General features: G+C 43.5%; 1 protein-coding gene across 4 annotated transcripts; it reads right to left on the reverse strand.

Moving 5' to 3' along the window:
• Positions 1-1715: 1715 nt before the first annotated feature.
• Positions 1716-27884, reverse strand: INSIG2 (insulin induced gene 2). 4 transcript variants are annotated; one of them, XM_082284875.1, is made up of 6 exons: positions 27854-27884; positions 23571-23908; positions 20666-20790; positions 18430-18596; positions 17915-18014; positions 1716-1994 (listed from the first exon to the last, which is right to left on the reverse strand). In XM_082284875.1, exons 2-6 carry the CDS (start codon positions 23812-23814, stop codon positions 1941-1943), a joined length of 690 nt encoding a protein of 229 aa, XP_082141001.1. In that variant the 5' UTR covers positions 23815-23908; positions 27854-27884; the 3' UTR covers positions 1716-1940. The 4 variants fall into 4 exon arrangements, with proteins under 4 accessions (XP_082141001.1, XP_082141002.1, XP_082141004.1 ...); XM_082284876.1 differs by lacking the exon at positions 27854-27884 and adding an exon at positions 27269-27530; XM_082284878.1 differs by lacking the exon at positions 1716-1994 and adding an exon at positions 14967-16203.
• Between the last annotated feature and the right edge of the window lie 67 nt (positions 27885-27951).

Genomic DNA, 27951 nt, shown 5'->3' on the forward strand with positions numbered 1-27951 from the left:
GAGCTGAGATCCCTCTTAATACAGGCATGTCCCTCCCATACACCTGAGGAGGTTACACCTCAAATCCGAGGTCAAGCTTCAGCCTCATAGCAGTCCCCAAAGCCAGATGGGGATTAAAGCTAAGCATCTGATTGCTTGACAAATTATATACTAGGTGCGAGTTGTTTCCATGTGTAATTACTGAAGGAGGTATGAAAAGAGCTCCAGAACTGTTTTCTAATGACTTCTCCTTCATTTATTTTATATTTCTCCCAGTGATTATATGATAGGAAACACATGCCATGAATTCACGTCACCAATTTCCATCCCTCTGTTAAAAGGAGAACAGAGGTTTTAATCTGAAAAGATGCCTGATGCTTCAGAATACCTTTTTTCCTTCACCACTAGTTTTCAAATAAAAAGGTTTCATTAGCTGCAGTCCTGCTGGACAGTGCTTTGGGCTCACACAAAGAATGAGAGATTGGGAAATTTTAGGCTGCAAGGAAATTGTCACAGCTGAAAGTTTTTCAGCCTCTTCTTTCAACATAATGCACAAATGGTAACTATGTAAATAGAAATAACACTTGGAGAAATGGCAAGGCTCACATATTATCAACCTGTCCTTTTTTACCTCTGGTGAAGTCAAGCAGTGCCAGAGCTGCTGTCCCACCACCACCATCCTCCTCCTCCTGTGTCATCCCAGACAGGAGCCAGGGCTCCCTGCCCGCCAAAGACAGCAAAGACACATGGGCAGCCTGAAACTGACTCCAAGAAAGAGCCCAGGAAATGATTTCCAGCATTTGGAAAAACCTGCTTTGTAGTGCAAAGATCAGCCTATGTAACTCAGTGAAATGAAAATCTAGCAAAATGAAGATTCAGCAGCAGTTTTGTTACCACCTACACATAATATCAGGGGAGGAAATTCTGACAGCAGAGGGCTCTTTAAGCCAAAAGGCTGAGGTACAGTAGGATCTGGTAGCTGCAAGCTCAAGCTAAACACATTTGGACTGAAAATAAGCTGAAATTTATTAGTGATGAAAAAAACCTAATCCCTAGGACTTCCTTGCTTTAGAAATTAGTTGGATTCCACAGCAGCTGGAACTGTAGCTGCAGCTGGATTGTACATATAATTCATTTAAATTAGATGCAGTTTTTAAAAGAAATAAACTTGTTTAAAATTGCATGTGTTATTATGACAAGCTATAGTAAAACCTAGGCTTATTGTTATCTTGGACTAATTCAGATGCATAAAATAACACACTGCATTGATGAGATAAAAGTGGCTTAAATTCTATAGCCATGGCTTTTTAGCATGCAGTCTGAGGAAGAAACCTGAACTTCTTGAAAGAGCCCAGGCTGCAGACACTTGCCATAAAAACATGTAATGCATTGCCTGCATTATTATTTTTTTTTTTAAGTTTGAAAGTCCTCAAAAGTTCATTGTTTGCTCCCAGCCCATTTCAGGTTTGATACCCTATTGAAAGGTGTCAGCCAGATGTGTTTTTCTTCTGTCAAGAAACACATGCCCTCTCCTTTTGATGGAGCATCCTGTGTTGAAGGGATTTTCCCCGTGGACAGGTCGCAACTTGCTGCCTCTGAGATCTCAAGCACTGGCTCTGCAGCATTCAAGTGCCCAGCATTGAAAATCTCATCCCTGTTCATCAGACCCAGATACTTCTGGCAGAAAAACAAAGGAAACTGCCCATTTTGTGAACAAAACACACTGAGGCAGGAGATGTATTGCATATTTGAGGAACGGCAGAGCCAAACAAAGCCAGAGCAGAGCTTTCTTGGAGATGGTACAGTGAAAACAATCCCATATGGAAAAAAAGGAGAAATCTCTCCAAGAAGATTTCCTCAGCACTGCTGCTGAAAGGAGTGTTGTGCCTCCATATCATCCAGCACAGTGGCTCGGGCAGGTTTTTCATGGCATCTCACGTGTGCCTCAAGCAGAATCTGGCTCAGAGTGGCTTCAGGACACAGAACTTGTGGCCAGCTTCCAGGGAGAAATGGCTCTATTAAAACACAGATGAGAAAGAAAATAGCAGCATGATTTTTGCCCCTAAAATATTTCAATTAAATGTCATCCACATCTGTACTAAGATTCCTTCTGGCACAGCCCTAGCAACATCCTTCCAGGTTATAACGTTCCATGTTATTCCAGATAGTACCAATGAAGCATAATTACATCCAGACCCATTACTGGCATTTTCTGATTAGCAAAACAGCCACTTACCTCAGAATCTGGGCATGTTGTTTCTCTTAAGAGTGGTAATTTGCACTTGAGACCATAAAGCCTTTCTGCCTTTCCCCTCTGTGCCTGAATTGCCCCTCCCAGAAGCTCTTGGAATGAGGCAGAGTTTGCCAACGTGTATGTGGAGGAATTAAAGCCCAGAGGGTGAAGACCAGCAGCTGAAACATAAGTCTCTAGTGCCAGGTAGGATTCTCTGGGGAGCTGGGACATTGGTGTGGGGCTGGCAGGGAGGGAGGAGGATGGCCTGTGTGAGACCCCACATCTGCAGTGGAGCGCAGGGCTGGCCCCTGGAGTGTGAGGCAGGTGAGCTACAGCAGCTGAATGGCCTCCAAGGTGACTGAAACCCGCCCGAGCTCCCCTCCACTCATTCATACATCATGAGGCTGCCCTGCTGCAGCCTTCCAGAGCAGGAGCTGGACATGGGCCCTGCTCACAGCTCAGAGCCCTCGTTTGCCCCAAAGCACCTTTGGTACCTACAGACCCTCAAAAGAGGGAGTGAGACTCAGCCTCCGTTGCAGGAGGGACGGATGGTGTTTGTCTGAGCTGACACCCTGCGGGCTCTGCCACATCCACACAAGGATGTCTGTTTGACTAATACCTTTTCATTAATGTCTCTGTGACCTTTTCTGGTTTTTGTTTAACACACAGTTCAAGGTTGTCAAAGGCCTGATCACTGAAGTGTATTTTTATGTGTACCTTTGGCTCTGAACACTCAAGCCCATGCATTTCAGTCTTCCACCACTGCTACTTTTTGCTTCCTGATCTTTCTATATGCATATTTTTATTAAGTTTCCCTTCTCCCTCACTCCACAACATAAATTGTTGGTATAAGTAAGTGGAACAGTGCTCCTCCCTTTCATGAGCATTTCAGCCCTGAAGCAGAGCGTGCTACCACTGGGTCATGTTTTCTAGGGGAAGCAAGGAGATGTGCAGAGAGAGAGTGGATCTGTGCTCCAGATGCCTGCAGTCAAGGTGGGGAGGACACATTTTTCCTGTCTTCTGCTCCCTCTGGCTGCCTTCTCCTGCCATTCCCTAGCACAAGGCTAGGAGTGTTGATTCCTTCTTCCCAAGACCCTGAGAGCTGTAATCCTGTGATTTGACTCTGGATGAGAGAGAGAAAAAAGAATGAGGCACAGAAGTGGGTGACGAGGGCAGAGGAAATGGTGCTACTGCTCCTCTCCCTGTGGCCGGCCAGCACCGTGATTCCCTGGCAGCCGCAGGCGATCCCAGCACGCGCTGTTCCCGCTGCCTCCGCTGCACGGCTCTGCTACAGGGTTCCTGCCTTCTATTGGGTTTGGCTGCCATCCAAAATTTCCCTCAGGAATGCAACTGGAAGGAGGGAAATGGCAGTTTTTAACACTTCATATTTCAGCCCAAACAGAAGGAAACTTCAGCAGAGCAAAAACACAGGGGTTGAGCACCTCTGTCACCTGAGGGCTGCCTGCTCACAAACACCACCGGCACGCCACAATCCCAATGCCAGCATTGTGAAGGGAAAAGACAGAGGACAGTTGTGTGAGGGGGCATGTTGCAAAGCCTGGAAAAAATATTTCATCACACACCCTCCTCTGGTACACGTCAGAGAAGTCCAAAAAAATCTGGACATTAATATTTTGGAAAGTTTTGAAAGCTCAAACTAATACAAATACCCCCAAATTTTGGAAACTTTTCAATTCCTATTCCGCACCCAGATCCTGCCTCGATCTCTAATCCATTTGTTACTGCATAGACATTAAAAGTCCTGTCCTGTTCCATGTTGGGCTCCCTCCTTGGCACAGCGGGGTTTGCAGCAGGATTGCAGTGCCTTACACCCACGCTGTTCACCCAGAATTTGGCTACAGGGTTATTTACAGCCCTTCCCATCAAACGAGGCAGGGGAACACTTGCCAGCTGTGCTGGTGGCTTTTGTGATGAGCAAACTGAATGCTCTGAATGTGGCTGGAAATGTGTAATTCATTGCACATAAAAAAAGAGAACATATCAGATGTGATGCTCCTGTTAAGTTCCCCACTGCTTGGCTCGGGTTTCTCCTCATCTGTGTGAAGAAACTGCTGCACAGCCCAGGACTATGGAGGAGCTGGGATGGCAGATGTGCTGCAGTGATCCTGTTGGAAAATTGCTGGATTTGAGGCTACTGTTACAAAGACTTTGGCAACTTCAAGATATATGGCCCACCCTAGGAATGTCCCACCGAGGAGAAGCTCTTCAGATTTAGGTGCTGATGTTGAAATAAGTTAATGTCATGCCAATTTACTTTCTCAAATAACTCAAAGAACAGGTGAGTAGTACCAGGAGAGGTCAGGGATTAGGAAATGAGACTGGAGTATCCTCATCTCTGCCCATGCAGATGTGCAGCCATCTTATACTGAAGATTTTTTGCACCAAAGGCTTTGTTTTCTCTCATTCAATGCATCCGTCCTGATGCTTTTCTTGCTTCATCAGCTGTTATGGCTCATCATTCATATTGGCAGCCTGTTTGGGACTTACATATTCCAAAGAACGGAAGTGTAACAGAGCCATGATTTGGGTAAAATTATCTGTGCTACCATGGCAGAAACCAGGAGTTTTCTCTTCTGGGACAGGAGAATATTTTGGCAGAGCAGGGCTCTGTAAAAAGTATGAGAACTTCCTTGCTGTGACATTACAATCTCTAGAATAACCAAAGTGATTTGATTTCTTTGCTCCACAAAAGAAACCATATGGACTGGGACTTGATGAGAGCCATTCAAAGGACTGATGTTATCCCAAAATCTGAATAACATTTCCTGGAGAAAGTGAGGCAGAAGGATCAATGCTTAATCAAGTTCAGGCTTTCATTTGCTTGGACTAACAGCTAAGGAAACTGGTTTAATTTCTTCTGTGAGAAAAGTGAGATAAATGATGTGTGTATGTGTCTCAGGTAAAATATTTGATCACTTACCTTCTTAGTCATCACTGGTCTTTAATCGCACATTATGTAACATTACACCCAACACAGATTACATCGGGGAGAAAAATCACAACCATGCAGCCTGCAGAAGCTAGAAAGCAATTTGTCTCCAGGAGGAAGGATGCTCTTTTCTGCACACTCCGTGTACAGCACCATTTATCATCTGGGAGCTTCGCCCAGCGGAACCGTGCTCAGCTAAAGTCACATCAGCCCAACTCTCCTCCTCGAGGCGCCTGTCCCAAGAGCAGCCAGACCCTACAACTTTCCCATGGCAAAGGCTTCTAAAGCAATGCCAAATCAGTCAGCCCAAACAGGTTTATAGGACCTTTGAAACTCTCAAGCTCTGCTGTAGTGAAGCACAGCCTTTTCCAGGCTACCTCTGTGACAATGTCGTATTCAGAAACCCGCTGCACTTGCAGATTGAAGACAGATCTATTTGGTAATAACAACAAAAAAAAAAGCCTCCCAAAGCCAAGCCCCCCAAACAACTTATTTCCTACTGAAGAAACTTTTCTGAGCCTATGAAACCTAAGTACTCTTTGGCATGTTTTCCCAAACACAGCACGCAAAAGTAGTAATATTTTATGTTTCGATTACAGGACATTGTGGGCTGCTGCCATCTGCTAAGAGAGGGACATTCTGCTCCCTGAACATCCTGGTTGTAATTTGCACAATATTTGAGTTTCTGAGAGATACCAGGAGCTCCAATACAGTGTGGATACCCAACAGCACTAACAGCACTTAAAAAATAGGAGAGGTGACTTGAGGGTGACAGTGGATTTTGGCACCTCAGAATTTTTCCCCAGGCAGTAGAAACTATTCCAGCATGCACTAAACATGTAAGAAACTTTCCCCAAAGCACATGCAGCCCCCACGGCAAACTGAAAACATGAAGGAGTGCCTCATGCTATAACATCATCTGCCTTTTCCGGAGTTACAGTTGGGTTCAATTTTCTATTATTGCAGATCTTTGGGGTGGGACTTTTTGAAACGTTCAGCCTTGGCCCAAATCCTCTCCCGTTGGAAAACAATGAGCCCCCCGACCCCCTCGCTGCTTTAATGACAGAAGAGCGCAGCCAGCACAGAGCGCTTCGGGAAATTCCTCCCCTGCGCCCGCTCCCGCACAATGGGTCAAATGTTTCATCCCTGCATGAAGCCTGAACAAACAGGCATTGCACAAGGAACTGCAGCAGGAAAGCGCAGCCGCCGTGCCAAGGGCAGCCTCTAACGCTGCAGCCCCTCTGCGTTAACCATTAGAGCTCACGGACCAGGATCTTCCCAGGAATGCTCTCCTGGGGAGCCTGTGTGCCCTGAGCTGCCTGTGTGACTGATGCCATGAAGCTCTGGTGGCTGACAGGGCCAGGCTGGCCGTGACGTGGTTCATACTTCCATGTCCTCCTACAGATAACCCAGATGGTCATTTCTGACCTTGAGGGCTGTTTGTGCTGTATGGTCAGTTTTGGTTCCCTGCTGGCAAATTTTGATGCAAGTTCATATTTTTGAAAATGGACCCATTTCATTCATTAATGAAAGAAAACGTGCCCATAAATTATGTAGTACCTTCAGAAGGAGAATTTACTGTTGTTTTCAAGTGTCTGACCAAACCGTACCTACCACTCAAAGACAACCCAAACGTGGGGACATTGACCTGCCACACCAGCCACACCCTGGCATTTCTTGACAAACCCTGTCTGACTGACAGCTTGGCTTCACCCAGGCAGCAGAAACAACCTGTGCTGAAAGACCTGCAAAGTTCACCCACATTTTCCTCCTTGGGACTCACAGGTAGGGCTTAAGAATGGAAATGCACAGGCCCACAGTGGGTGGGAACTTCTTCACCTATGGACATCCTTGCAGGAGGACTAAACATGGGCTCAACAACCTTGATCTTGTGCCTTACCTGGGCTATTTCTGCTGTGGTTCATCAATGCTTTTGCCCTAAATCTCAGGATGTGTTTCTATAGGCCAAAAGGAATAAATAGCTTTTTCTTCTGCATTAGGTAAACAGCACAGTAAATGGGCACTCTCAGTTTACATTATTTGAGGATGTCTCATCATCTTCAGTGCCAAGAGAGCTGAGCATTTCCTATGATCCTTCTGCTGATGGCTACAGCAAAGGCATAAGGCACTGCCTGAGAAGGCAGCCTTGTACACAGTGTGCTCATTTGAGGGGTAAATAAAGAAGACATCACGGCTGGATGTGCGTTCTCTGCTAGCAATCAATGCACAGCATACACTTTTGATGAGGTTAGATAACAAGCATCACATGGAGAGAGGAGTACCATACACACAGAACCTTCTGAATATATGTCAGCAATAAAATGAGAACTACAAAGGCAAGCAGTAGCTGCCCACTGTAGGATGTCTCATCTAGTTCAAGTTCAGCTGTGCAATACAAGCCCCACTCTGCGTAGTTTGATAAAAAGCCACCCTAAAACAGCAACAACCCCCCCATAAACTGCTCTGAAGGATTAGCACAAGGATATATCTTTGTTCATGGAGCCCTTTTTAATCTTGAAAAAGGAATTTCTTACATCAAAAATAGAGAATTCTTTCATGTCTCTGTCAGCTCTGTAGCCCACCTAAAACTGCATTATTACCACTGACAGAAAGACAGGTGTTAACAGCTGGAGAGAAAACAAATGTAGAGCACTGTGGCAAAATCTGAGGAGAAACAGATGTGTGAGCAATGCTGTCTTTGATATTTATTTTAATAGTGCTTCTCAAATGTGTTCAATATTTATGCAGCCATAGGCTCAGCTTTCACTGGCACACGAGAGCCCGTGCAGTGCATTATTCGCCTCTGCCACCACCTCTTCTTTTCTTTTCCCCCCTTCCAACCCTCATAAAAAACAGCACCCGCAAATCTCCCAGGAAAAGCTGGCTTATTCCTCCTCCCCTCCCCCAGTATGAAATGGATAGAGTTTTTTAGCAGTGGGAGTTCAGTGTGATTAGTATGCTAATATGGGAGAGAGAAAAGGAAATGGAGATGAGAGATACGGTCCTTTAGAGAAGAAAAGCAGGAACAACTGAAAGGAGGATCTCTGCTAATCAATTAACCTACAATGGACCTAATGCCATAAGTAGCTATTGTGCATAAAGGGACAGAATTCTCGGTGACAGATGGCACTTGGGCTCATGATATTACAGCGTTGCTGCTCGAGAGCTTGTTTACCTCCCGTACAGGGGTAAGCAATAAAGCAATAAAATTGCTTATTTATTTTAAAGAGAGAAGTTGAAATGCTTATTTACCAAATCAATCAAGGTTTACTAAGGCAGAACAGCCACAATCCTCATGGCCCTAAAATGCTGGATACTTCACTGATTTCAAATAGCAATTATCTATTGCAGCTTCTTGAACCCACTCTGACTGCAAAGAGACATTTAATTTGCAAATTTTGATGAAAATTGTCATTTTTTTAATTGCCTATTTCACCAATTTGAATTTTAAAACAAACGATTAACTAGAAGCTCATTTTTACTTGCCTTGGGCAAGCCCAGAAAAATATTTGTCAAGACCCAAGCCTGTCTGCTTAGCATTTGAGTTGAGAAATGCACAACTGCCTTCAAGTCAACATTAGCTGTGACAGAAGCAAGACTATTATTTAACAGAAGCTGAAAATGTCAAAAACAAGCGGCATTTGGCATTTTGACAAGACGGTGCGGAAAAGAAACTATTTTTTTTCCTCAACACTCGGATAACTGTAAATCAAAAGTGTACAATTACCACTTGGCTCAGAGTACAGCTTTGGTGGGTTTCTTTGAACCAGTGGGGAGAAGGAGAGCAGACGGCTCTCCATCTTCTGCTTGCAGCCACCTTCAAAGTCCCACCACGGCCCAGACCCTCCATACTTCAAAAAACCCACGTTCTGCTCCCAGGAACGGAGACAGCATCGTCCAACAACTCATGTCAGGCCTCAGACACATCAGCGAGATGAAGACATCCCAAAAGTTGAGGATATATGTAAATGCTCCAAGGTATGTGTTTTAGGTGTTAACTGTCAGAATAAATTCGGACTTTTTTTTTAAAGTAGATATTGTGCCTAGGCATTAATCAGCTTTTTTTACATTAGAAATCATAACAAAGGGTCAGCTGAATTAATTAAAAATAGTATTGTGTTGCAGAGAAACCTGATACTGAAGAAGTGCAGGAAAATTAATATTTAAATCACTTCTCACAGCGAGAGTAAGTTGGAAGTTATGGTTTTAATCAATGACAAGATGTGACAGTGCTCATGATAAACAATATTGTTAACCATCTCAGGGAAACAATGCAATGGTGGTAAGATACTGCCTTCAAGAACTTTAGATACCAGAATGAGCAGGCCTTAATAATTTAAGAGATGCCAAAGTGATGAACATATGTTCATCCTCATTGCACGCACCAGATACTACACACCATTTATCTGGACTCGAGAAGAACAATTTTCCTAGCAAGGTTTCCTACCCATGAAGTCCCTTTAACATCAGTCAGGATTAGGTAGGGTATCAAATCTATAAAGATTTGTCTATACAAGTGTCACTCGCCTGCTTCCGTCCTTCCTCAGTGAAATCTCATTGTGCACCTCACAGCAGCTGTGCAAGAGAGACATCAGGAGCATGTTGCACGGACTCCATCCTAGGTCCCATCCCTTAATCTGCTCTGTAGCAGCTCCATGACCAACCTCACCATATCCCTCTGGACTTCATTAGTTACTGTGACCTTGGAAATCACAAACTCTCAGGGTCTGACAGTTCACCAAAGCCTAAGTATTCCACGAAAACCTGACCCAGATGATGCCAGAAAGCATATACTGTCCCCATAGCTTTGAAACTTCCGTGAAAGTTTGGGGGGTTCTGGTACAAACTGGGCCCCTCTGCTGTTGCAGAGCACCTCTGGTGTCCTGCTCCTAAGACCAGTGGAAGGCAGGAGGAGGCAACACCACAAACAAGAGGCCGACCCTTTGCACTGAGCTGGCATTGATGGGGGAACCCCTCCAACTTCAGCTAATCTTATTTTATTGCCTGGGAACAGATTAAGGGACCACATTTGTCAAGCCACAGGTTGTGAGAGCAATACAGCCATCCTCATTTACCTGTGAGCTGACTCAGAGCAGTGAAACCCAGTGGGTTTCACATCCCAAAACACACTGCAAATCCAGGGACTTGGGGTGCAAAAACGCACCCAGAACGGTTGGGTCTGAAAAAACAACTCTTCCCCACACCTTCAAGTATATTCCCACCAAGACTAAGGGTTGAATGCAAAAGCAACCTGCCATACCTCTGTCTTTTGGTACTTAAAGGTGATTCTCCTTTGTAAATTTACATTTAAAAAAAATCAAAAAGCCCGTGTGTGTACCATACAAATACCACTGGTATTTGTCTTTGGGCTGGGCATTTTGACCTGACATCTAAACTGAATTCCCTTTTGTATCCAGCCAGCTTATCAAGTGACCCCCCCATCTTGCTGCTCTTCACTGTCCCAAAGTTCATCCCCTGGATGAGCACAATGATCAAAGTCTGCAGAACTAACCCGGAAAAAAAACATTTCCAAGAACAGGTACATACCTTCCTTTCTACCAGCTTCATTATTTCTAAACACTGCATCTCTACACTTATTACCTACATAATACTACATGTCTAACACTTCTTATACCACCTATCCCCACAGTGGACACATCACCTCATTGATTCATGTCCTTGGACCATCAGTCTTCAGAATCTTTCAATTCATCTTCCTCAAGCCACTACTCCAGCACCATTTTTGCTTGACACACTGATCTGAGGAAACTGGCTGGTAAGAGGAGCCTGAAACCACACAAAGCAGTATTATTTCTTTCTCCCCAGTTTAATCAGAGCAGGCACAGGTCCAACACAAAGCCTCAGCTGAATTTCCTACAAGCAAAATACTGGACCAAAAAAAAAAAAAGGCGGGATCGTGGCAAGCATTTATGACAACAAGCTCATCACTGGCCAACATTTGTATTTGCATCATTATTAATCTGCTCTGCCAGATCTGATTCTCCTGAAGAGCTGATATCCCATATGAAAAGCACACATTGCAAATCACAGAGGATGATGACAGTTTTCATCAGTGCTGGAAGACAGGAGGGAAAGGCAGAATCTGCAGCGTGATGCTCTTACGTGTTGCACAATGTAGGAATTTTTTTGACCTGTATCAGATGAGAAAAGAACTAAGGTCTAAACAATTTGATCCCTTTAAAACACAGTGGGCCAAATTCCCGACCAGCACGAAATGCTGCACATCCACTGAAATCGATGGAGTTTTGCCAGTCTGGCTGAGAACTTGGCTTTGCATGTCAGTTCATTCAGCAATGATTGCACTTGACATGCAGCTCAGAACAAGCATTTGTTTTCAAAAAGAAACAGTGGAGTCTTTCAGGGCTAACCCAGCCTAATCATAGTCCTGGCTCCAAGAACGGGATTAACAGTCCTTAGCTCAGGCTGCTATTTGTGCAAAGGAAGAGTAAGGAGGAGGAAGAAAGCATATTCTTCTCTCTTCGGCACACTGATGGCATGTCCCACTACTCAAGACAAGAAATGATGGTGTGCAGAGCAGGGCAACTTTGCTCTTTGTTGGAACCTGTAATTAACACTTAATGTCTTTATAGGCACTGGGCATCCTTTCACCCCACCTAAACACCATGGAGTCACACACTTTACTTCAACATTGCCAACCAGTGCCCTGGGCCAGACCAGCAGTTTCTCACAGAGTTCAAATGGAATGTGTCAATCTCAGCAAGAAGTTGCTAAAGCCATACTTCCATGCAAATTCTCTGGTGGCATAACTAGGCTTACCCCAGGGATCCCTAGTCACAGAGGAAACAACTGGCACAGCTGGGATAGAGAAAAACAGATGAGCCAAAACATATTCTGGTGATCATGGCCAATGAGAACAGCTGAGTCCAGAACAAGTTAATACAAATACATCTGTAAGACTCCCCTTACCCTTGTTTTGAAACCCAGGGTACAATCAGAACGATCACTTACTGTCCTTCTCTTTCTTGCAACATTATGGAAAATGCTGGATGCTCTTCTTGCATAATTTCTATATGGTAAATTAAGGTGCAACCCTGTTCCTCACGGCTCTCTTTTTAATGCAAATGTTTTTTCCCAATAATTGCGTGAAACAAATCTTGCTTTGAGGTTTGATTACCAAAACCTATTAAATATTTAAATGTTGGTTACAAGATGTACACTGAACTAATCAGAGAACAGAAACAGCAAAACTACGTCATGAATTCAGACAGTGATATATTTATAAATACAGATTTTTTCTTTCAGTAACTAATTTGCCATATTTGCTTCCAAGGCACAATTTCAGAATTTCTACCAACAAAGTCATAAAAGACAGACCTTGTGGCTACACCCGTGGACCTTGCCACTGCAAATGCTCTGCAACGTGTGCACATATCCCTGCAGAACTACAGTACAACAGGTCACCTCCTGCACAGGTATTTGACAAAGACAAGGCAGAACTGCTGCCTGTACATAAAGTGAATCCTATGAACCTCAGTTTGGATATGCTGCAGGTTGTGCATCTGACACAGATGTACAGGGCACACTGGACACAGAGCTCTCAACCAGTTTGGCCTGAAGAACATTAGTAGCTGTCTGTTCACTTTATATTCCTTTTTGTTCCTACACATTGCCTCCTACCTGCTACAGTGCTGAGCAGGCTAAAAAAGCGTGGATGTGCAACAGGAGCTACTGAACTTCTGTGCTTCAGAACCAAAGAACAAGAATGGAAAACCTCAAGAAATGCCAAACTACATTTCAACCTGGATTTCAGCTCCGATCAGATCAAGAAACAACCCCTACTTCTTTCCCAGCATGGCTTTTAAACATTCAAAGCACAAACTCCCAGTACGCTGCCTGAAAAGCCCAGGCATAAAGTTTATCCTTTAATTTGAGGCTTTGTCATTTGGCTGGGGGAGAGGTAATCAGGACAAGGCTCTGGACCATGCTGCTCAAAACATGACAACAGACACACCAAAAATTCAAGCTGGCTGCCTGAAGCAATTAAAGGAGTGTTTACTATTCCATGACACTTAACATGTTGGACTGACCTTTCATTTACTGTTTAGTGCTGAACATTAAGCTGCAAAATTACTCATGCTTTGCATTTAGTACTGGCATCAGAACTAACAGCATTAGATAGCTATTCCCAGAGTGAGGCATGCATTCCCCCTGCCCAGCTGTGCACCTACTTTCACAAGCACTGATCTGCTATTTAACATCACTTCCACAGGTTCTGTTCACCCATTGCCATCAAGAATTATTGGTAACACTGCTCCAAAACGTAAGAAGCATATGCAAAATGTCCAGGGTGATGCACGTGGTGGAATTATGTTCCTTCCTTATGTACCAGGAAAGAAAAAAAGGGAGGACTGGTGTATGCCCACAGGTCCCTGTGGCAGCTCCCAGCCAGATGGCAGCAGGGAAGTACAGAAGCTGTGGAGGAAAAGTTTCTTTGTTTACTCTTCTCCTAGCTGCCTACAGCAGCCGTGTTATAATGAGAGGCACAGGGTGCATTTTTTCAAGAGCCTGACAGCTCAGCAGTTGGAATATTCCCTCAAAAGCCCAGTAACTTTTCATTTGACACCCTCAGGCAGGAAGGACCTGGAATTTTCATTCTCCCAGGCTACAGATGGAAGAGAGAGGTTAAGTTTCCAGCAAAACACCTTTGCTCTTGTGCTTTTGGCTAATCTTAGTGCTTACTACCCAAAATTATGGTTATCTCTCTCCCTGGCTGTAATCTGCCTGGTCAGACACATGGCATGCCCAGGATGCTGCATTTTGATAGCAGAGTTAGGAATTTTGGATCACAGGTTGCCAACACAAACAGGGGCATTTTCTACTCACCCCCTGCACTCCTTCCAGCATTCAGTTGTGGTGCTGTCCTGCTGTGGGACTGCATCCCAAACCCCCATGCACCTCTCTTCCCACCCTGTCTTCACCTCTGCCTGGACACTTTTCCATTACACATTTCCAAACCTCTATTTGTCACATCCTTTTTGAGACAGTGATGGGCACGATGAATGGAGTCTGTGAATGGCAGAATAACATTCAGTTCATATCCAGACCAGAACATTAATAAATACAAATATATTATGAATTTTCCTGCCATTTGTGTTTTGGGTTTAATATTCATAGCAGCTATTTGTATCTAAATCTCTATTTTCTGCATTGTGAGTGAAGTTATCTTATTCCCACTGCAGATTCAAAAGGGCAGATTTTCCAAGGCTGCTCAGCATGGTAATTAAGATAGAATCACAGCTGATTTGATCTTCTCTGCTTCTTTTTCACTATTTTTATACAGACATGTACCAATATGCCAGCTAAGTGGTCAGAATTATTATGAGATGGCTGATAGAAGGCACCTCAGTGTATTTTAAATATCAATATAATTTCTTAAAGAAAGAAGAAACCTATCAATCAAGGTTGTAATTGTGTTTAATGCACATTTTGCTTTTAACAGCAATTTGCCAGTTTAAACAGCATAGAGCTTACAAGGGTTAATTGGTGAAGAGGTTATAGTGCTTTTAATGTTGTATCTAAAATATACCTTATTCATTCTTTATTGAACAACGTTTTTAAGACAGTCTAAGTTACAGCTACGTGCTATACAGTAGCAGCATGTCCACACCACTAAAGTTAGTGTCAGCATTCTCATCATGAACCTTTCCCAGCGTTTGAACACATCAGCCCTAAAATCACAGCACAGTTTGAAACAACAGAACACCCACAATGTGAGCCTGTACTGATGTTAGTCAAGTAAGAATAAAAACAATAAGACACATATAATAAAGGACTCCACCCAAATTTATTTTGGATGATTGCTGCCTTTGTACAACATGCTCAAAATTTCCAAAATGAAATTTAAAAGTCAGCGGACAGCACAGTCTAACCAGGTTTAGCTGAATCTGAGTGCAAAGTGCTGTAGAGTGGGTGCCACAGATGCACAACAACCACTTCCCACATACTGCACATTTCAACACACACAAGGCTGCTTCTGTGCAAGTATCGAGACTGGCAGGTAACAGCAGCTCTACCACCATGGGAATAACAAAAACAACTCATCTTCAGTTGTGCACACTCATTGGTCATGATGAAACTACACTGTTTACCAAGTCAGCACACTGGCTACTGAGGTACCATGTTACCCCCTACAGTTAGGATATGAAACATCTGAATTTTTAGGCCACTCATGCCCTGATAACTCAAGAGGGACTTCTCATGCTGTCCACCAAGCTGAAGCCTTTGTTGAAGTAAAGAAGGTGGATGAGGTGAAATACTGTAAGAGAGAGATCCAACTTCTTCAGAGAATTGCTAGAGCCTGCCTAAAGGAACTCACCTTCATTCATGCCCAGCTTGATTTTTTTAATAAAATGCTTCTTATTGCTATATGATTTGATTAAGAGAGAATCTCTAGTCAGGAATCTACTTAGAGATGTTCTGCCTCTGCTTAAAGCAAAGTGCCTCTGTAGGTGCTTTTCTGAAGCGTCACCCTGGGACAGTGTGCGGAAGGTGATGAGAATTTGCAGAGCTGCAGAACCAAACTCTTCATACATCACTTGCTTATTTATTATTTTTACAATTCCCCATTCAAGAAATTTTCCTTTTGTGACCACGTCTTTTGTTACAATGCTTTTGGAAGTGCTCATTCCACACTTTTCAGACTTGGAGGTAAGCAGGTAAGACTGAATAAGTTGCCTAGCTCAAGCTTCATGTACAATGCATTCACACATTTATTAATAAAAACTTGTCTAAACATCTACTTATTCTTTGGACCAGCTCCAGCCTCCCTAGGTGACTGTAACATGTCTTATAAACCTTTCATGGAAGACTTAAAAAATAGTACTTAAAGAAAAAAAAAAGGAAAACAAATACATTTAAACATCATCAACAAAGACAGAAGGGGAAAACAAAGTGGAGACATCCCATGCCGAACCCACTGCAGGCACAGGTTAGCAGTGTCCTCTTGAAATCTGCTTTCTGCCTTCTTGCACTTCTTCTAGCTCATGGTCTTAAAAGGGAGCTGCAAAGCCAAGAGAAAATTCCATGTATGCCCCCAAATATGGGTCACACATTAAAAACCTTCTTAAGAAGGGAACTGATCAGCGCACAGCCCATTTCAGCTCACTGTCCTACCAGGCTGTCTGTGCACAGGCACCTGTCAAACAGGGGTAACAGCATTTCTCTACCTCAGAAAACTGCTACAAGAACAAACACATTTATGGTTGCCTGGACACAGTAACAGCAATGAGGGCTCCACCGTAGTACCCAGAATACATCCCTGCTGAACCCTGCCAACAGAGCAGGGGGTGGACAAGGACCACCCAGAGTAACATTGGTAATGGAGGGGTTTATGACACTATATGGTAGTGGCTGATTTCCTTCAGCAGAATTAAATTTTGCAATAAAAACTCCCTAAGTTGCTTTTCCTATCAACACAAATCAGCTTAAAGGATTGTACAAGAATGACCTGAACTGTATCCTGCTTTGCACACAAGCAGTTTCAGAATCTGTCCATGGTTCACATAAATTAAAAAACAAACATATATGCTGGGAGTACCAAGGGAAAAATAGCAAATAGTTTCCAGATTCAGTTTCCATTTCTGTGATACTTCTACTACAGACAATGAAATACTATGGCAATAACCCATGGAACCTGCACTGAGTTTCCTCACCTGTACTGTGAGTCAGAAGAATGATATACTGTGTTAATAGGCATAAATCAGTTACTTATTGCATCAAAGTTCACCTGTAATCCATAAATTTCATACAGATATTATGGGCTATCATCATGGAAAGAGATCTTCATTGCTAAATGTGAACCCCCCCTGTCTTTCACCAGCAGTTAAGAACAAATTCCTCAAAACTTCCAAGATAAAGTGAAGCAAAAAGTTTCAGCTACAGAAACATAGTGCAAAGGTTCAGTTTGGCACTGCAACATGACAGACTGACAGGAATTCATGGTAAACTGTTTAGATTTGGAAAAAAGAATCCTATAATTGAACCAATATTGTCAAATGTATTGCATACTATTGTAACTTCACAGTAATCAAAATCAGACATCAAGGTTTCTATTAGAAGCAGCAATCACAGATTGCAGTAAAGTATATCACTCAAGGGAAAAAATTGCATTTTGGCAATTTCATAATCAAGTGTTCCTTATGCTCCTCCAATAGTCATTTGTCAGATATTTTCCTGTTTAAAAGGTGCATATTGTTTCCTCTCAGTCCTCGTGAGACTTCTCTGCAATGACTTTGCATTCATACTGAAAAACAGAAGTTGACAAAATAATATTAATTTACATAACTAGTAAAAAGGACCTAAGAAAGTGATTTTTCTACAAAACGGGTGATAAAATAGCACTTGTTAAACTCCACCCAGAGAAGTCTGATCTCCATAAGTTCTGTGCACATACTGGTGGCTCCAATTTCTGTCCCCTGAGCAGGTCAGACTTTGGGGATGGCCTGATTTCCCACCAAACACAGGAGTTCTTACTTAGCTCATGGTCCTAAAAGTATGCAACAGAGTGTACAGAACAAAACATGGGTGTGCTCTGAGTAACAGTATAATCAGCTCACTAAGTACATCAGCAAGCAATGATTGCTGATTTCTACCTCACTGCACACCCTTGAGCCAAATAGCTGGCTGGTACACAGCTGGCTGGAGGAAGAAATGATAAGTACACTTGAACTTTTACTGGAAGGCAATCAACCCTCCTCTCCCTCCAAACTCACCATTGCCAGCTGCCTGCCAATATTGCCCATTGTTATTCCACCAGCAAAAAATATACATGGCAACCAGGAACGAACATAGAGGAAGTCTGGAGAGGTGTATCTGGAAAAGAATGCACATTTTTGAGCTCAGCATTGTGCAATACAGAGAGTCCTCCAATCACAAGACAAATTCACAATTATTAGGACATTTCAACTCAAAAATATATGTGTTACAGAAATTTAATTTCTTGCAGCAAACAACAAAGGAGGCTTCTTATTGATTATAGCTGCATTTGTTCAACCAAACAAAGCCTGTTACATTGTTGGCAAAGTAGCAATTTTATTTCAATTAGCATTTCCAACTAGATTTCTCACTTACACACACATAAGAGCTTTCATGAACAGTCCAATTTATGCTCAAAATTAGGTGCTGACAGCTTTGAAAGTCATGTCAAATCATACCCCTTCAGTTATTCTAATTTAATGTTAACAGCTTCAGAACATTATCATTTCACCTTAGGAGAGCAAATACTTACTGATAAACTCCATTGTATACCAGAAGCTGTGACACCAACGTGGCCAGGAAAGCAATTCCTACTCCAAGACCAAAGCCACTTCGTGACCTGTCAAAGGTCCACCACAGGCCAATGGACAGGGCTGCCAAAGTGAGAGACAGCTGGATATTGTTGGCAAAATCCACCTTCTGGGCTGGTTGTTAAGGACAAGCTTGGAAATACCATGTACAAGTATACAGCAATTTTTGTCATCCTGTTTATATTTAGGCACAACAGAAAAAAAATACCATTAAGAAAAGTACAGTGCAACCTGTATCAGCTCTCACACAGCTATCAGATGTGAGGAAATAAGCCTTGTAATTGTCAGAATTTCAGGAAACTAAAAACTTACGACACTTCTTCAAATTTTAGGGTCTTTGCTCTGTACTAGAGTGAAGAGCCTCTTCACCTACCAAACAATGAAGCATTTTATACAGACACACAATGCACATGTTACATCTCATCCTCACCTTTACTACACTCAATATGAAATCTTACATCTAGCATTAGACTTCTTCAACTGACAGGGATTTACAAAAGAAAGGTATTTATCAGTCTTAATTGCAATTTTGTTTAAATTACATGATGCTTTACATTCAGCTCAATGCTAACATGTTAATGTTTTTTATAAATCAAAATGAAAATATTACTGGAAAGTGTTCATGTAAATCGACATTGAAAGTCAGTTTTGTCAACTTGTGAAAGAATTGTGAAGTCACTTCAGATATCTTTGTGTGTTTTACATCCTTCAAAATGTTTTGAAAACACTAACTCATTCTCATTGCTCCTGTCCAAAACAGGTAATTAAAAAGAGGCTTGTCATGTTTCATAGGCCTGAAAACAAATTTATGAAATGACAATATAGAAACCACTGTTCTATTTTCTCACAAAAATCTGGAGAGAGACCTAGCAGAAATGAGAAACAAGCTTGACGAACTGAAATAAATAATTACAGGATAAAAATCAATAGCTTCAGAGAAAGTGTCAAAGAAGATCAGAACCCTGACCAAATCTGGCAATGTGCAGAACTGGCAGTAGCTGAAGAGACAGCAGTCTGGAGAGCTGTCAAGCAGGAAATACAGACAGTACATTACTGATGTCCTGGAATATGGGGAACAGCTGTTAGAGAACTGAAGAAAATTTGCTGTAAATAATCAGACCCGTGCAAAGAGGAGCTATCAATTCTTATTTCTTAAAAGCCACAAAGTTGCCACAGGCTCACCCAAGAGGTACAGGCCAGGTCAGTGAGAACCACAGCAGCAGACCAGTGCATCTTTGGCAAGGAGAGTGAGGTTTGTGAGGGACAGTGGGAGTGACTTGGAACGTTGGCAGCTCCAGCTCATCAGGCCATACTGGATAGCAGAGGGTGGGGAAAAAACTACACAACAACAAAACTCAGCAGTGGCCTCAGTGAGAATTCAGCCAGCTCTCCCACCTTTCACTGAATGTGCCCTCTCTTCCTGGGAATGAGGAGATTCAGTAGCACATGAACAGAACTTTTAGCACCATTTTTGTGAACTGTATTGGAGCTGACACTGATGAAGATGTGAGTCACAGAGATGATCAACTTTCTTCATGAGACTCCAATTTTCACAAGCAGACCCTGGTTTCAGCTGACAGAGGAGGCACTACACATATCTACAGAAAACCTCAGGACACACAGCACTGCCAGCAAAGTGCACCATGAGAAAAGCACTCTGGCACCCAGGGTACTCTCTTGGCATGAAGGATGGCATCCTTTGCAGAAGGGGGTAGCAACACTTCCTGGCATTGTATATTCCTGGGTATTCCTGGTCCTGAGTTTTTCCCACTCTCTGCAAAGTGCATGTACTTCACTTATGACTCAAGACAGGGCCTCAACCTCTTACTACAGCATTAAAAAGACATCAGCTTGGAACGTCCTAAAGCACTTTTCTGTAATACCTAGCACATGAGTATCTTCCCACACTTACTTTAATTATTCAAAGAACATAAAGACTCTAAGTAAGATAAAGCCCAATATTGAGACATTTCTAATTAAACTATTTTTCAGAACAAAAAGATGTGAGACTCATCACTTCCAATACTGCTACAAGCTTGACACTAACACATATTCTGCATTTCCCTTGCAAAAATGTGCATGTTGCACCTTTAACAACAATTCACCATGACTGACTGTGTGAGTTTTTTTAAGTGGAAGCCCAGTTGTTCCCACCAATGTGATTCGAATATAGGATACAGCACTGGCATGATTTATTCCCACAAAGACTGCTACACATCGCATTACACTGGACCATTCTCTCTTGAACTTATGTGGCTCTCCCAGATGTCTGTCCATGCAGGGGTACAATAACCCAATCACAGCTGTGGAGACAGGAAAGAAAAAAGGCCCTGAAGTTAAAGCACTGGCAACATTTAACTAGAATAAAGACCATCTAGACTTTGACAATTACAGTCACTACTAAAACAGATCTTTCAAGGACAAACAGCACAAAAACACACACTGTAAAAGAAGAGGAATTTCAAAGAATTTCATTATTTTAAAAAGCCCTGTAAGCTTCAGCAGCATCTTCAACCACTGCAGCAGAAGTAGCAATACAGAGACAATTTGAACCAGGGGCAGAGGATGACAGAGCTCTCTCCCACACCAAAATCTGAACTGTAGTTCAGAAAGAGCACCAGTAGCTTGCAGGTTGGCACTTCCAAAAATCCCACACATCAAACATGTTTAAAATAGCTGCAAAACCAATACACCACAGTACTGGTGTGGTTTATAACATCAGTATTTTGTGTTTTCTTTTGTTCTTGTTACAAGCAGGCTTTGTTTGGATAACGCTTTGCTCTTCAATGCTACTATCAAGCTCACCCAGAAGTGAGAAAGCCAAGAACCTATGGTAGCTGCTGAATACAGGAATCCCAGCCTGAGGGAATTGTGATGCTCTTTCAATATTTCTTCACAAATGTGCTCTCTACTGCAACTGCAGCTAAAAAGACTTTTATCAACCCCACTAAGGAATAATAATGGTGCTTTAATGCTAGACTGTAGTGGTGTGAGCACAGCAGAGCCTGAGCCATTGGTACAGTTTCCAGTGCCTTCAGTCTAGCACACTGCTGGAGGTAGCACTGCAAATGCTCTTTATTCTGCCACAGAGGAAACTGATCTCCAGGATTTGGGAAAATAAATCATCAGTAAAGTTGGAGTGGAAAAAAACCTCCCTGAGCAATTTTCTTGCCAAAGGCCTTGGGCCAAAACTCATGACTAATAATGGTGATGGATGAAAGGACTTCTCTGAATGCAGCCTCGATCACCACTGATTATAAATATGCAAAATACTTTTATTCTGTTCATAATAATAAACCATACTGCAAAGAAATGTTCACGTCAATTCCAGGAAGGCTGTGCACGTACAAATGGTAAGAAAATGGGTGAATTATCAGCATTTACCACAGAGGTTCCCTGTATGTATGCTAGAAGACAAGGAAAGAAAATGGAGAAGACTGATAATGAAAATAAAAGACCCTGAACACCTCAACAGGGGTGACTCCTGCTGGTAAAAGCCAATTAAGGCCATAGTATCTTTAAATCAGGTAGCTTAAAATCAGCTACCATAATCAAACACTTTATAAGCCATATCCAGTCTTTCCATCAAAACCACCAACCCATCAGACCCAGAAAAGTCCACAAGTTTCTTGTGAGAGGATGGCAAGATGTAACCTTCCTGAGTGCCCACTGGCAGCTCCAGTGTTCTCAGGTGACCCAAGAGAGCACAAGGTGCAGCCTGATGCAAACAGCCAATGGTGCAAAGGTTGCAGTGAACACTGCAAACCTCGTGCACTGCTGCTGCGGCAAGCTGGGGTTCATTGTAACCCCCACTAATCCATATATAAAAGATCAAACCTTTACCAGGCTTATTTGTTAAGACAATCAGTTTAACCAGTTTAAAGCATAAAAGAAAAATGCAGGAAATAAACCAAAAACTAATCAAGAATCTTGGCAAGAAGAAGAGGACTAAGATAACTAGCAGATAAAGCAGGTGTGTAAGTGCCACCATAACACTGGAGAATACAACATTCAGGGATCTGTCTGGAGGGTTTCCTTTCAAATCAGGCTCCTCTACGACATCTGAGGTGTACTATTTCAAGAAGGCATCAAAAAAAACCCCAATTAGACTACTAGGAAAAAGCCAGGCTTAAATATTATCATTAGTAAAACAGTGATGCCATGTCAAAAACAATTTTATTGACTCATATTAATACTCAGAATTGTGAGCTTCTCAATCTGATTAAAACTTGCCTCTAGGAATATACCACCTGTATTCACCACAGCAGAATCCACCAGTACTGGCTGCAAAGAATATTCCCTTAGTAAAGCATGAAACTGACCCAAAGCACCAGTGAATTTCAGAGCCAGGTAGAAAGTCAAATTCCATCATGCCTGTAACATGGAATATCCCTTGATACTTCCAAGGAGAGGAGAAGTTCTTACCACCTACAGCAGACAACTCACTTAAACTGGCTAAACACAGAGAAGGCTCAACTCCCTACGCGGTCATAGGAGAAATGGAGCATGTTCACACCATCTGAAATACACAACTGCACAGAGGTGTTCTGTTCTGCACCGTGCCCCTACAGCTGCCAACTGCAAGCCTCAGCTCCCAGAGACACAGTCAGGGCTCCCAGCTTCGCAGGGCTAAGGCTGTACCTCAGACTGGAAGGAGAAACAAAGAGAAAGCTGAACCACAACAGAGAACATTTCTCAGGGTGGTGTGCTGTGCTCAAACAAGGCACTGTGTGCTGCACAGTCTGACACCTCCAGGGTATTTTCAAGGGCTGTCTGGGAGCACACTCCTGTAACCCAACTCCAGGTCAGCAGCAGCATCACCTCCTCACATTGTTAAACTCTAACCCAGCAGAAAAAAACAAAGGTTATGCTCTACTAACAACATTACAGTAAGAGAAGTCAGCAGAAGAACAATTTCTGGACACATTCATATTTGTGTATACATGGGGAGATCAGAAGGATATCAATAGCTCAACAAGGACAGTGATGCTGAAAGGGAATTTATCTTCCCCACCTCTCACACAGCTTTTTTAACTACCTAACTACCTCTGCACACCAGGCATACACACGTGACTGAACTTACCTGATGCTGTGCCACAGCAAGGTGGCACCCACCAAGCTGAGGAGAAGATGCTTGTGATCACGTCAGGGGGGAAGAGAGTAACATTTCTCTGGATCTGAAGCAAGTTTAACACTAATGCAAGAAATACACCAATAAAAAACAGCACTACACCACGAATTACCAAATTCATGCCCCGACTGGTTACAGATGAAATGTACGGGCCACACTTTTTTGGTAAGGTTGGCATTGCATCATTTTCTGCCATGACTTCTTATGTTATCAGAGGCATCCAAGAGGCTGACTGAGGATTTGCTTGCAATCAGTATTTTGACTCTCTTCAATTGGGAGACACCCAAACCCTGAAAAATAATAAAAAAGAGTGAAAATGCAGATATAAGAAACATTACATGCATTTCTCTTATTTGGAGATTGGGTTAAAAAAATGCCTATTATATTTTCTTCTGAATTTTCTGAGGAGGCAATTAGTCCTTTGATAGCAGAATCAACCACAGCTGCAAAAACGCCTTACAAAGGAAACAGGTTTTACAAATAGCTTTTTCTACTAGGAGACAGAGGAGGAAACACGTGCAATGGGACAGCTAGGAATGGGAAAGCACATTCTAGGAGGTGAAGAAATTACATAGGTATCAAAATGCAAGAAAGGCTTGCTTTGCAGTAAGAATAAATTGTTTTTCTCCCCTCCTTTAAGCAACAACTGGAAGTTATATAATTCAGCAACACATAAACACAGCCCTCAATTCCAAGTCAGCCACAGAGGTTCAGAGATCTCCCTTCTTGAAGAGAAACCAAAAAACATTTCTCAATTGGAAAGTGAAATCTGAGAAGTAACTCTTGGACTGGAGTCAGAATTTCAGCAATCCTGCAGCACACATGGTTTGTAATCTCCAGTAAAAGCAAACAGCTCAGCAAACCAGAGCAGTAACTTCAACACAGAGAAATATTTACCAAAGTAACACACACTTCTGGTGAAAACTGACATACACTACTACAAATCCTAACTGTAGTCAGGCACAGAAGCACCTGAGGGCAAAGGAAAAGGAGCTCCACCTGCCTTCGCACTAGGAAGCCTCTGACATGAGTAACTGCTGGCACTACAGGAATGGCAGAGTTCCCATCCCAATCCCTCTTTTTAAAAAAACCAAACCTGTCCATCATGAATCTTGTTATACATGGATTCAGTGCCACATTCATGTATAACAACGATTTTGATCGACAGCTTAGCCACCTGGAACTTCAAAAAAAAAGCCCTGACATTGTTTTTAAATTTGAAACTGCCAGCTGGTGGCGGCTTCTGTTAACTCTTATTTATGGCATATGGGGAGCCAAACCAGAACATCCATCCTCTTTCGTCTCAGCTCCAGCAGATCCAGAGGAAGCTCTCTGAAGATACAGCAGCAGAGCAGAGGACCCAGCATTCATTCACTTCTGCTGACTGAAAGCCAAAAGGGAAGTTCAATTCATCCAGGCTAGTTAAGATACTCCAGTCAACTGCACAGAAGATGCGATGCCACATCATGACATCCTCCACCACATGAAAAAAAGTTCCAGCAGGCAGAAAAAAAAAAAGAAAAAAAAAAAAAAAGAAAACCAGTTCTGTTCATACAAGACTTCCCACTGGCAGTTTGGGGAGGCAACAGTGTCCTCCTAAGAACACAGGATCTCATCTACACAGCCAATTCCCCACGGTACTTGTAATCATGAACACATCTTGGGGCGAAAGAGAACAACCAAAGTGTTGGGCTTCTTAGTCTGCTTCCTGACTCACACTGCCAGCACTGATGTCTGTATCAAGGCTGGCACTGGCACTGCAACACAATTCCTCCAAGCCAAAAGGAGGTGCTCCAGATTTTTCTTCCCTGCTCCGGATGGCACAGCACTGGAGCTTGGATAATACATTTAGCCTTCAGGAATGAAACCACGGAGTTACAAAAACATCACTATTTCAGCTGAGAGTCTCCCCTGTGTCCCTCAGGGTTTTGCCCACCAAGTAATCACAGGATTTCTCAGAATTTACAGGAGTCTTTTCAACACATGGCATTGGAGGCTGTAGCTCCCAATTACAAGCTTTGCAGTAATACTGTGCCTAACAGGGGCTTTCAAACTGTTATGTCCCTTCTCAGCCTTAGCTTGCCTAGGGAAATAAGCTAAACCCTTGACTCTCCACTTACTTCACCATCCCAACAGCTTTTGGCATTTCCTGAAGTCTGCATATTCCTTTTTTTTAAATGCATTATCTGAGCTGATGTACAAGAAAGTTCACACTTCTATTTCTCTTTAATAAGCACCACACAGGATCAGTTTCTTTTTTCAGTCATAAAGTGGTTTGCTCATGTCCCGTGATCCTCTACTACATTCAAGTCTCTCTCTTTCCTGTTACTGAAGTCCTTGTTCCCTGGTACAGCTCCAGACCTCGCATGCTGCATTCCAGCCTGTAGGTGTTATTTAATTCTGGCACCCAACTTCAATCCATTTTTCCTGAAGGATTTCTCAGTCCTCTTTGGCCCTGCAAACGTTGCCAGCTTTGGGTCATCGGCAAGAATCTTACTGCATCCTATTTTGTGCACCAAGATTATCAACTAAAATAGAATCATAGGATGTTTTGGGTTGGAAGACACCTTAGAGACGATCTAGTTTAATCCCCCCAAATACTGAGAGAGATCAGCCCAAGTCCCTGTCTTTGATGAAAACTATTAATAATTTCCTTGCATTGATTATTTCCCTATTTTACACTCTCTCGGTATCTCTCTCTAACAAGACTCTGCTTCTTGTAATTCTTCAACTACAGGAATCTTCAGCCTAATTAAGAATCATCAACTCTCTCACATGACAATACTAATGTAAACACCGATCAGCTCTTAACTGTTTTTTTTTTTTTCCAGAAATGCTGATGATCAATACACAAACACTGCAGCTACAAGTTATTCAAGGCACCAGCAACATATTTTTATTAGCAGGTAAACAGCCTGACCACAGCGAGGGCACCTGGGTGGGTATATATTGACATAACGTTTACAAAATGTAATTCAAGGTCTGAAACTAGCATGATGCAATCGTTTCCACCTGGTGGTTTCTCACCCTACCCATATCATTTTTAGTTGTTTGACCAGTTTCCAGATTTTTCATTGACCCTAAGACCTTCTGGCATGCCACAGAGCAACAGGGGAATGGAGCAAAGCGATCAATGCTCAGGAAAGATTCTTCAGTGTCCCAGACAGCCTGGGCTCATAATGCTCTGGCACAGCAAAGATATATACTATCATTACCTTCCATGGAAATTAAATTACTCTAAAGGCACCAATTAATCTCTAAAGGCACCAATTCCTTCTGACTAGGAGGCCACTGTTCCTGCAGACAGCAGAGACCACGTCTCCTTTCAAGCCTTATGTTTTACTGCAGGCTTCCTCTCAGATAGGAACAGACCACAACATATTGAACCAACACGACTTCTGAGCCTTCATCTCTTAGGAATGCACATTCACAGCTGTAACACCGCACTGAAAGCTGCAGGTTTGGCACGGCCAGAGCCTCAGCTGCACTTCCTTCCTCGCTGGCACACTCGGATTCAGCCCAAGCTTTTCAACACACCGTGCACCATACACGACTTGCAAGGCAGCCACACGGTGTCTGGCTGGTATTGCGCAAAAAGTTAACAAGTAAATTATCACCCTAAACATTTCCAGAACACTTAGTCACTTAACTGTCTCCTAAAGAAAAGATCGGTCCTGCTCCCGTGTGCTCTCCCTGCGCACCGGGAGCGATTCACGACTTCTGACACCACCCAGACACAGCGGGCACGGCGCGGTGTGGCCGAGAATAACATTTATTTAGGCAACACCACGCAGGAGGTGGCAAGAAACCCTCTGTCTGCAGCGAGGCAACGCCAAAAGCAAAGCAAAGCAAAGCAAAGCAAAGCAAACCATCGCCCCTCCAGGCATCGAGAGCGGCGGTTCTGCCCCAGACCCCCGGGCCGGAGGAGCCCAGCCCGCCTGGGCAGCGCCGGCACCTCCTGCCCGGCCCCGCACGGCCGGCGGAGGGGCCGCGGGCCTGGGGCAGCCCCGCCGGGCATAGGCTCTCCCGGCTGTCGGGGAACGGCTCCGCCGGCCTCTCCCTCCGTCGCGCCCGGCCCCACCGCCCCGGCCCGTGGGCAGCACGGGGCCGAGGGGCACCGCTGCCCGCCCGCCTCGCCTCGACCCGGCTCGGCTCGGCCCGGCTCGTCCTGCCCGCCCGCGGCACCACAGCCCCGGCCCGGCCCGGCCCGGCCCCTCCGCAACGCCGGGACTCACTCGGCCTCCGCCATCTTCCGCAGTCCCCGCCCCGCGCAGCCTCCGCAGCGCCCGCCGGGCCGCGGCCGTGCCGGGCACGGGCAGCGTGGGGGGAGCGT

This window comes from Coloeus monedula, assembly GCF_965178545.1.
Source record: "Coloeus monedula genome assembly, chromosome: 7".
Taxonomy (NCBI): domain Eukaryota; kingdom Metazoa; phylum Chordata; class Aves; order Passeriformes; family Corvidae; genus Coloeus; species Coloeus monedula.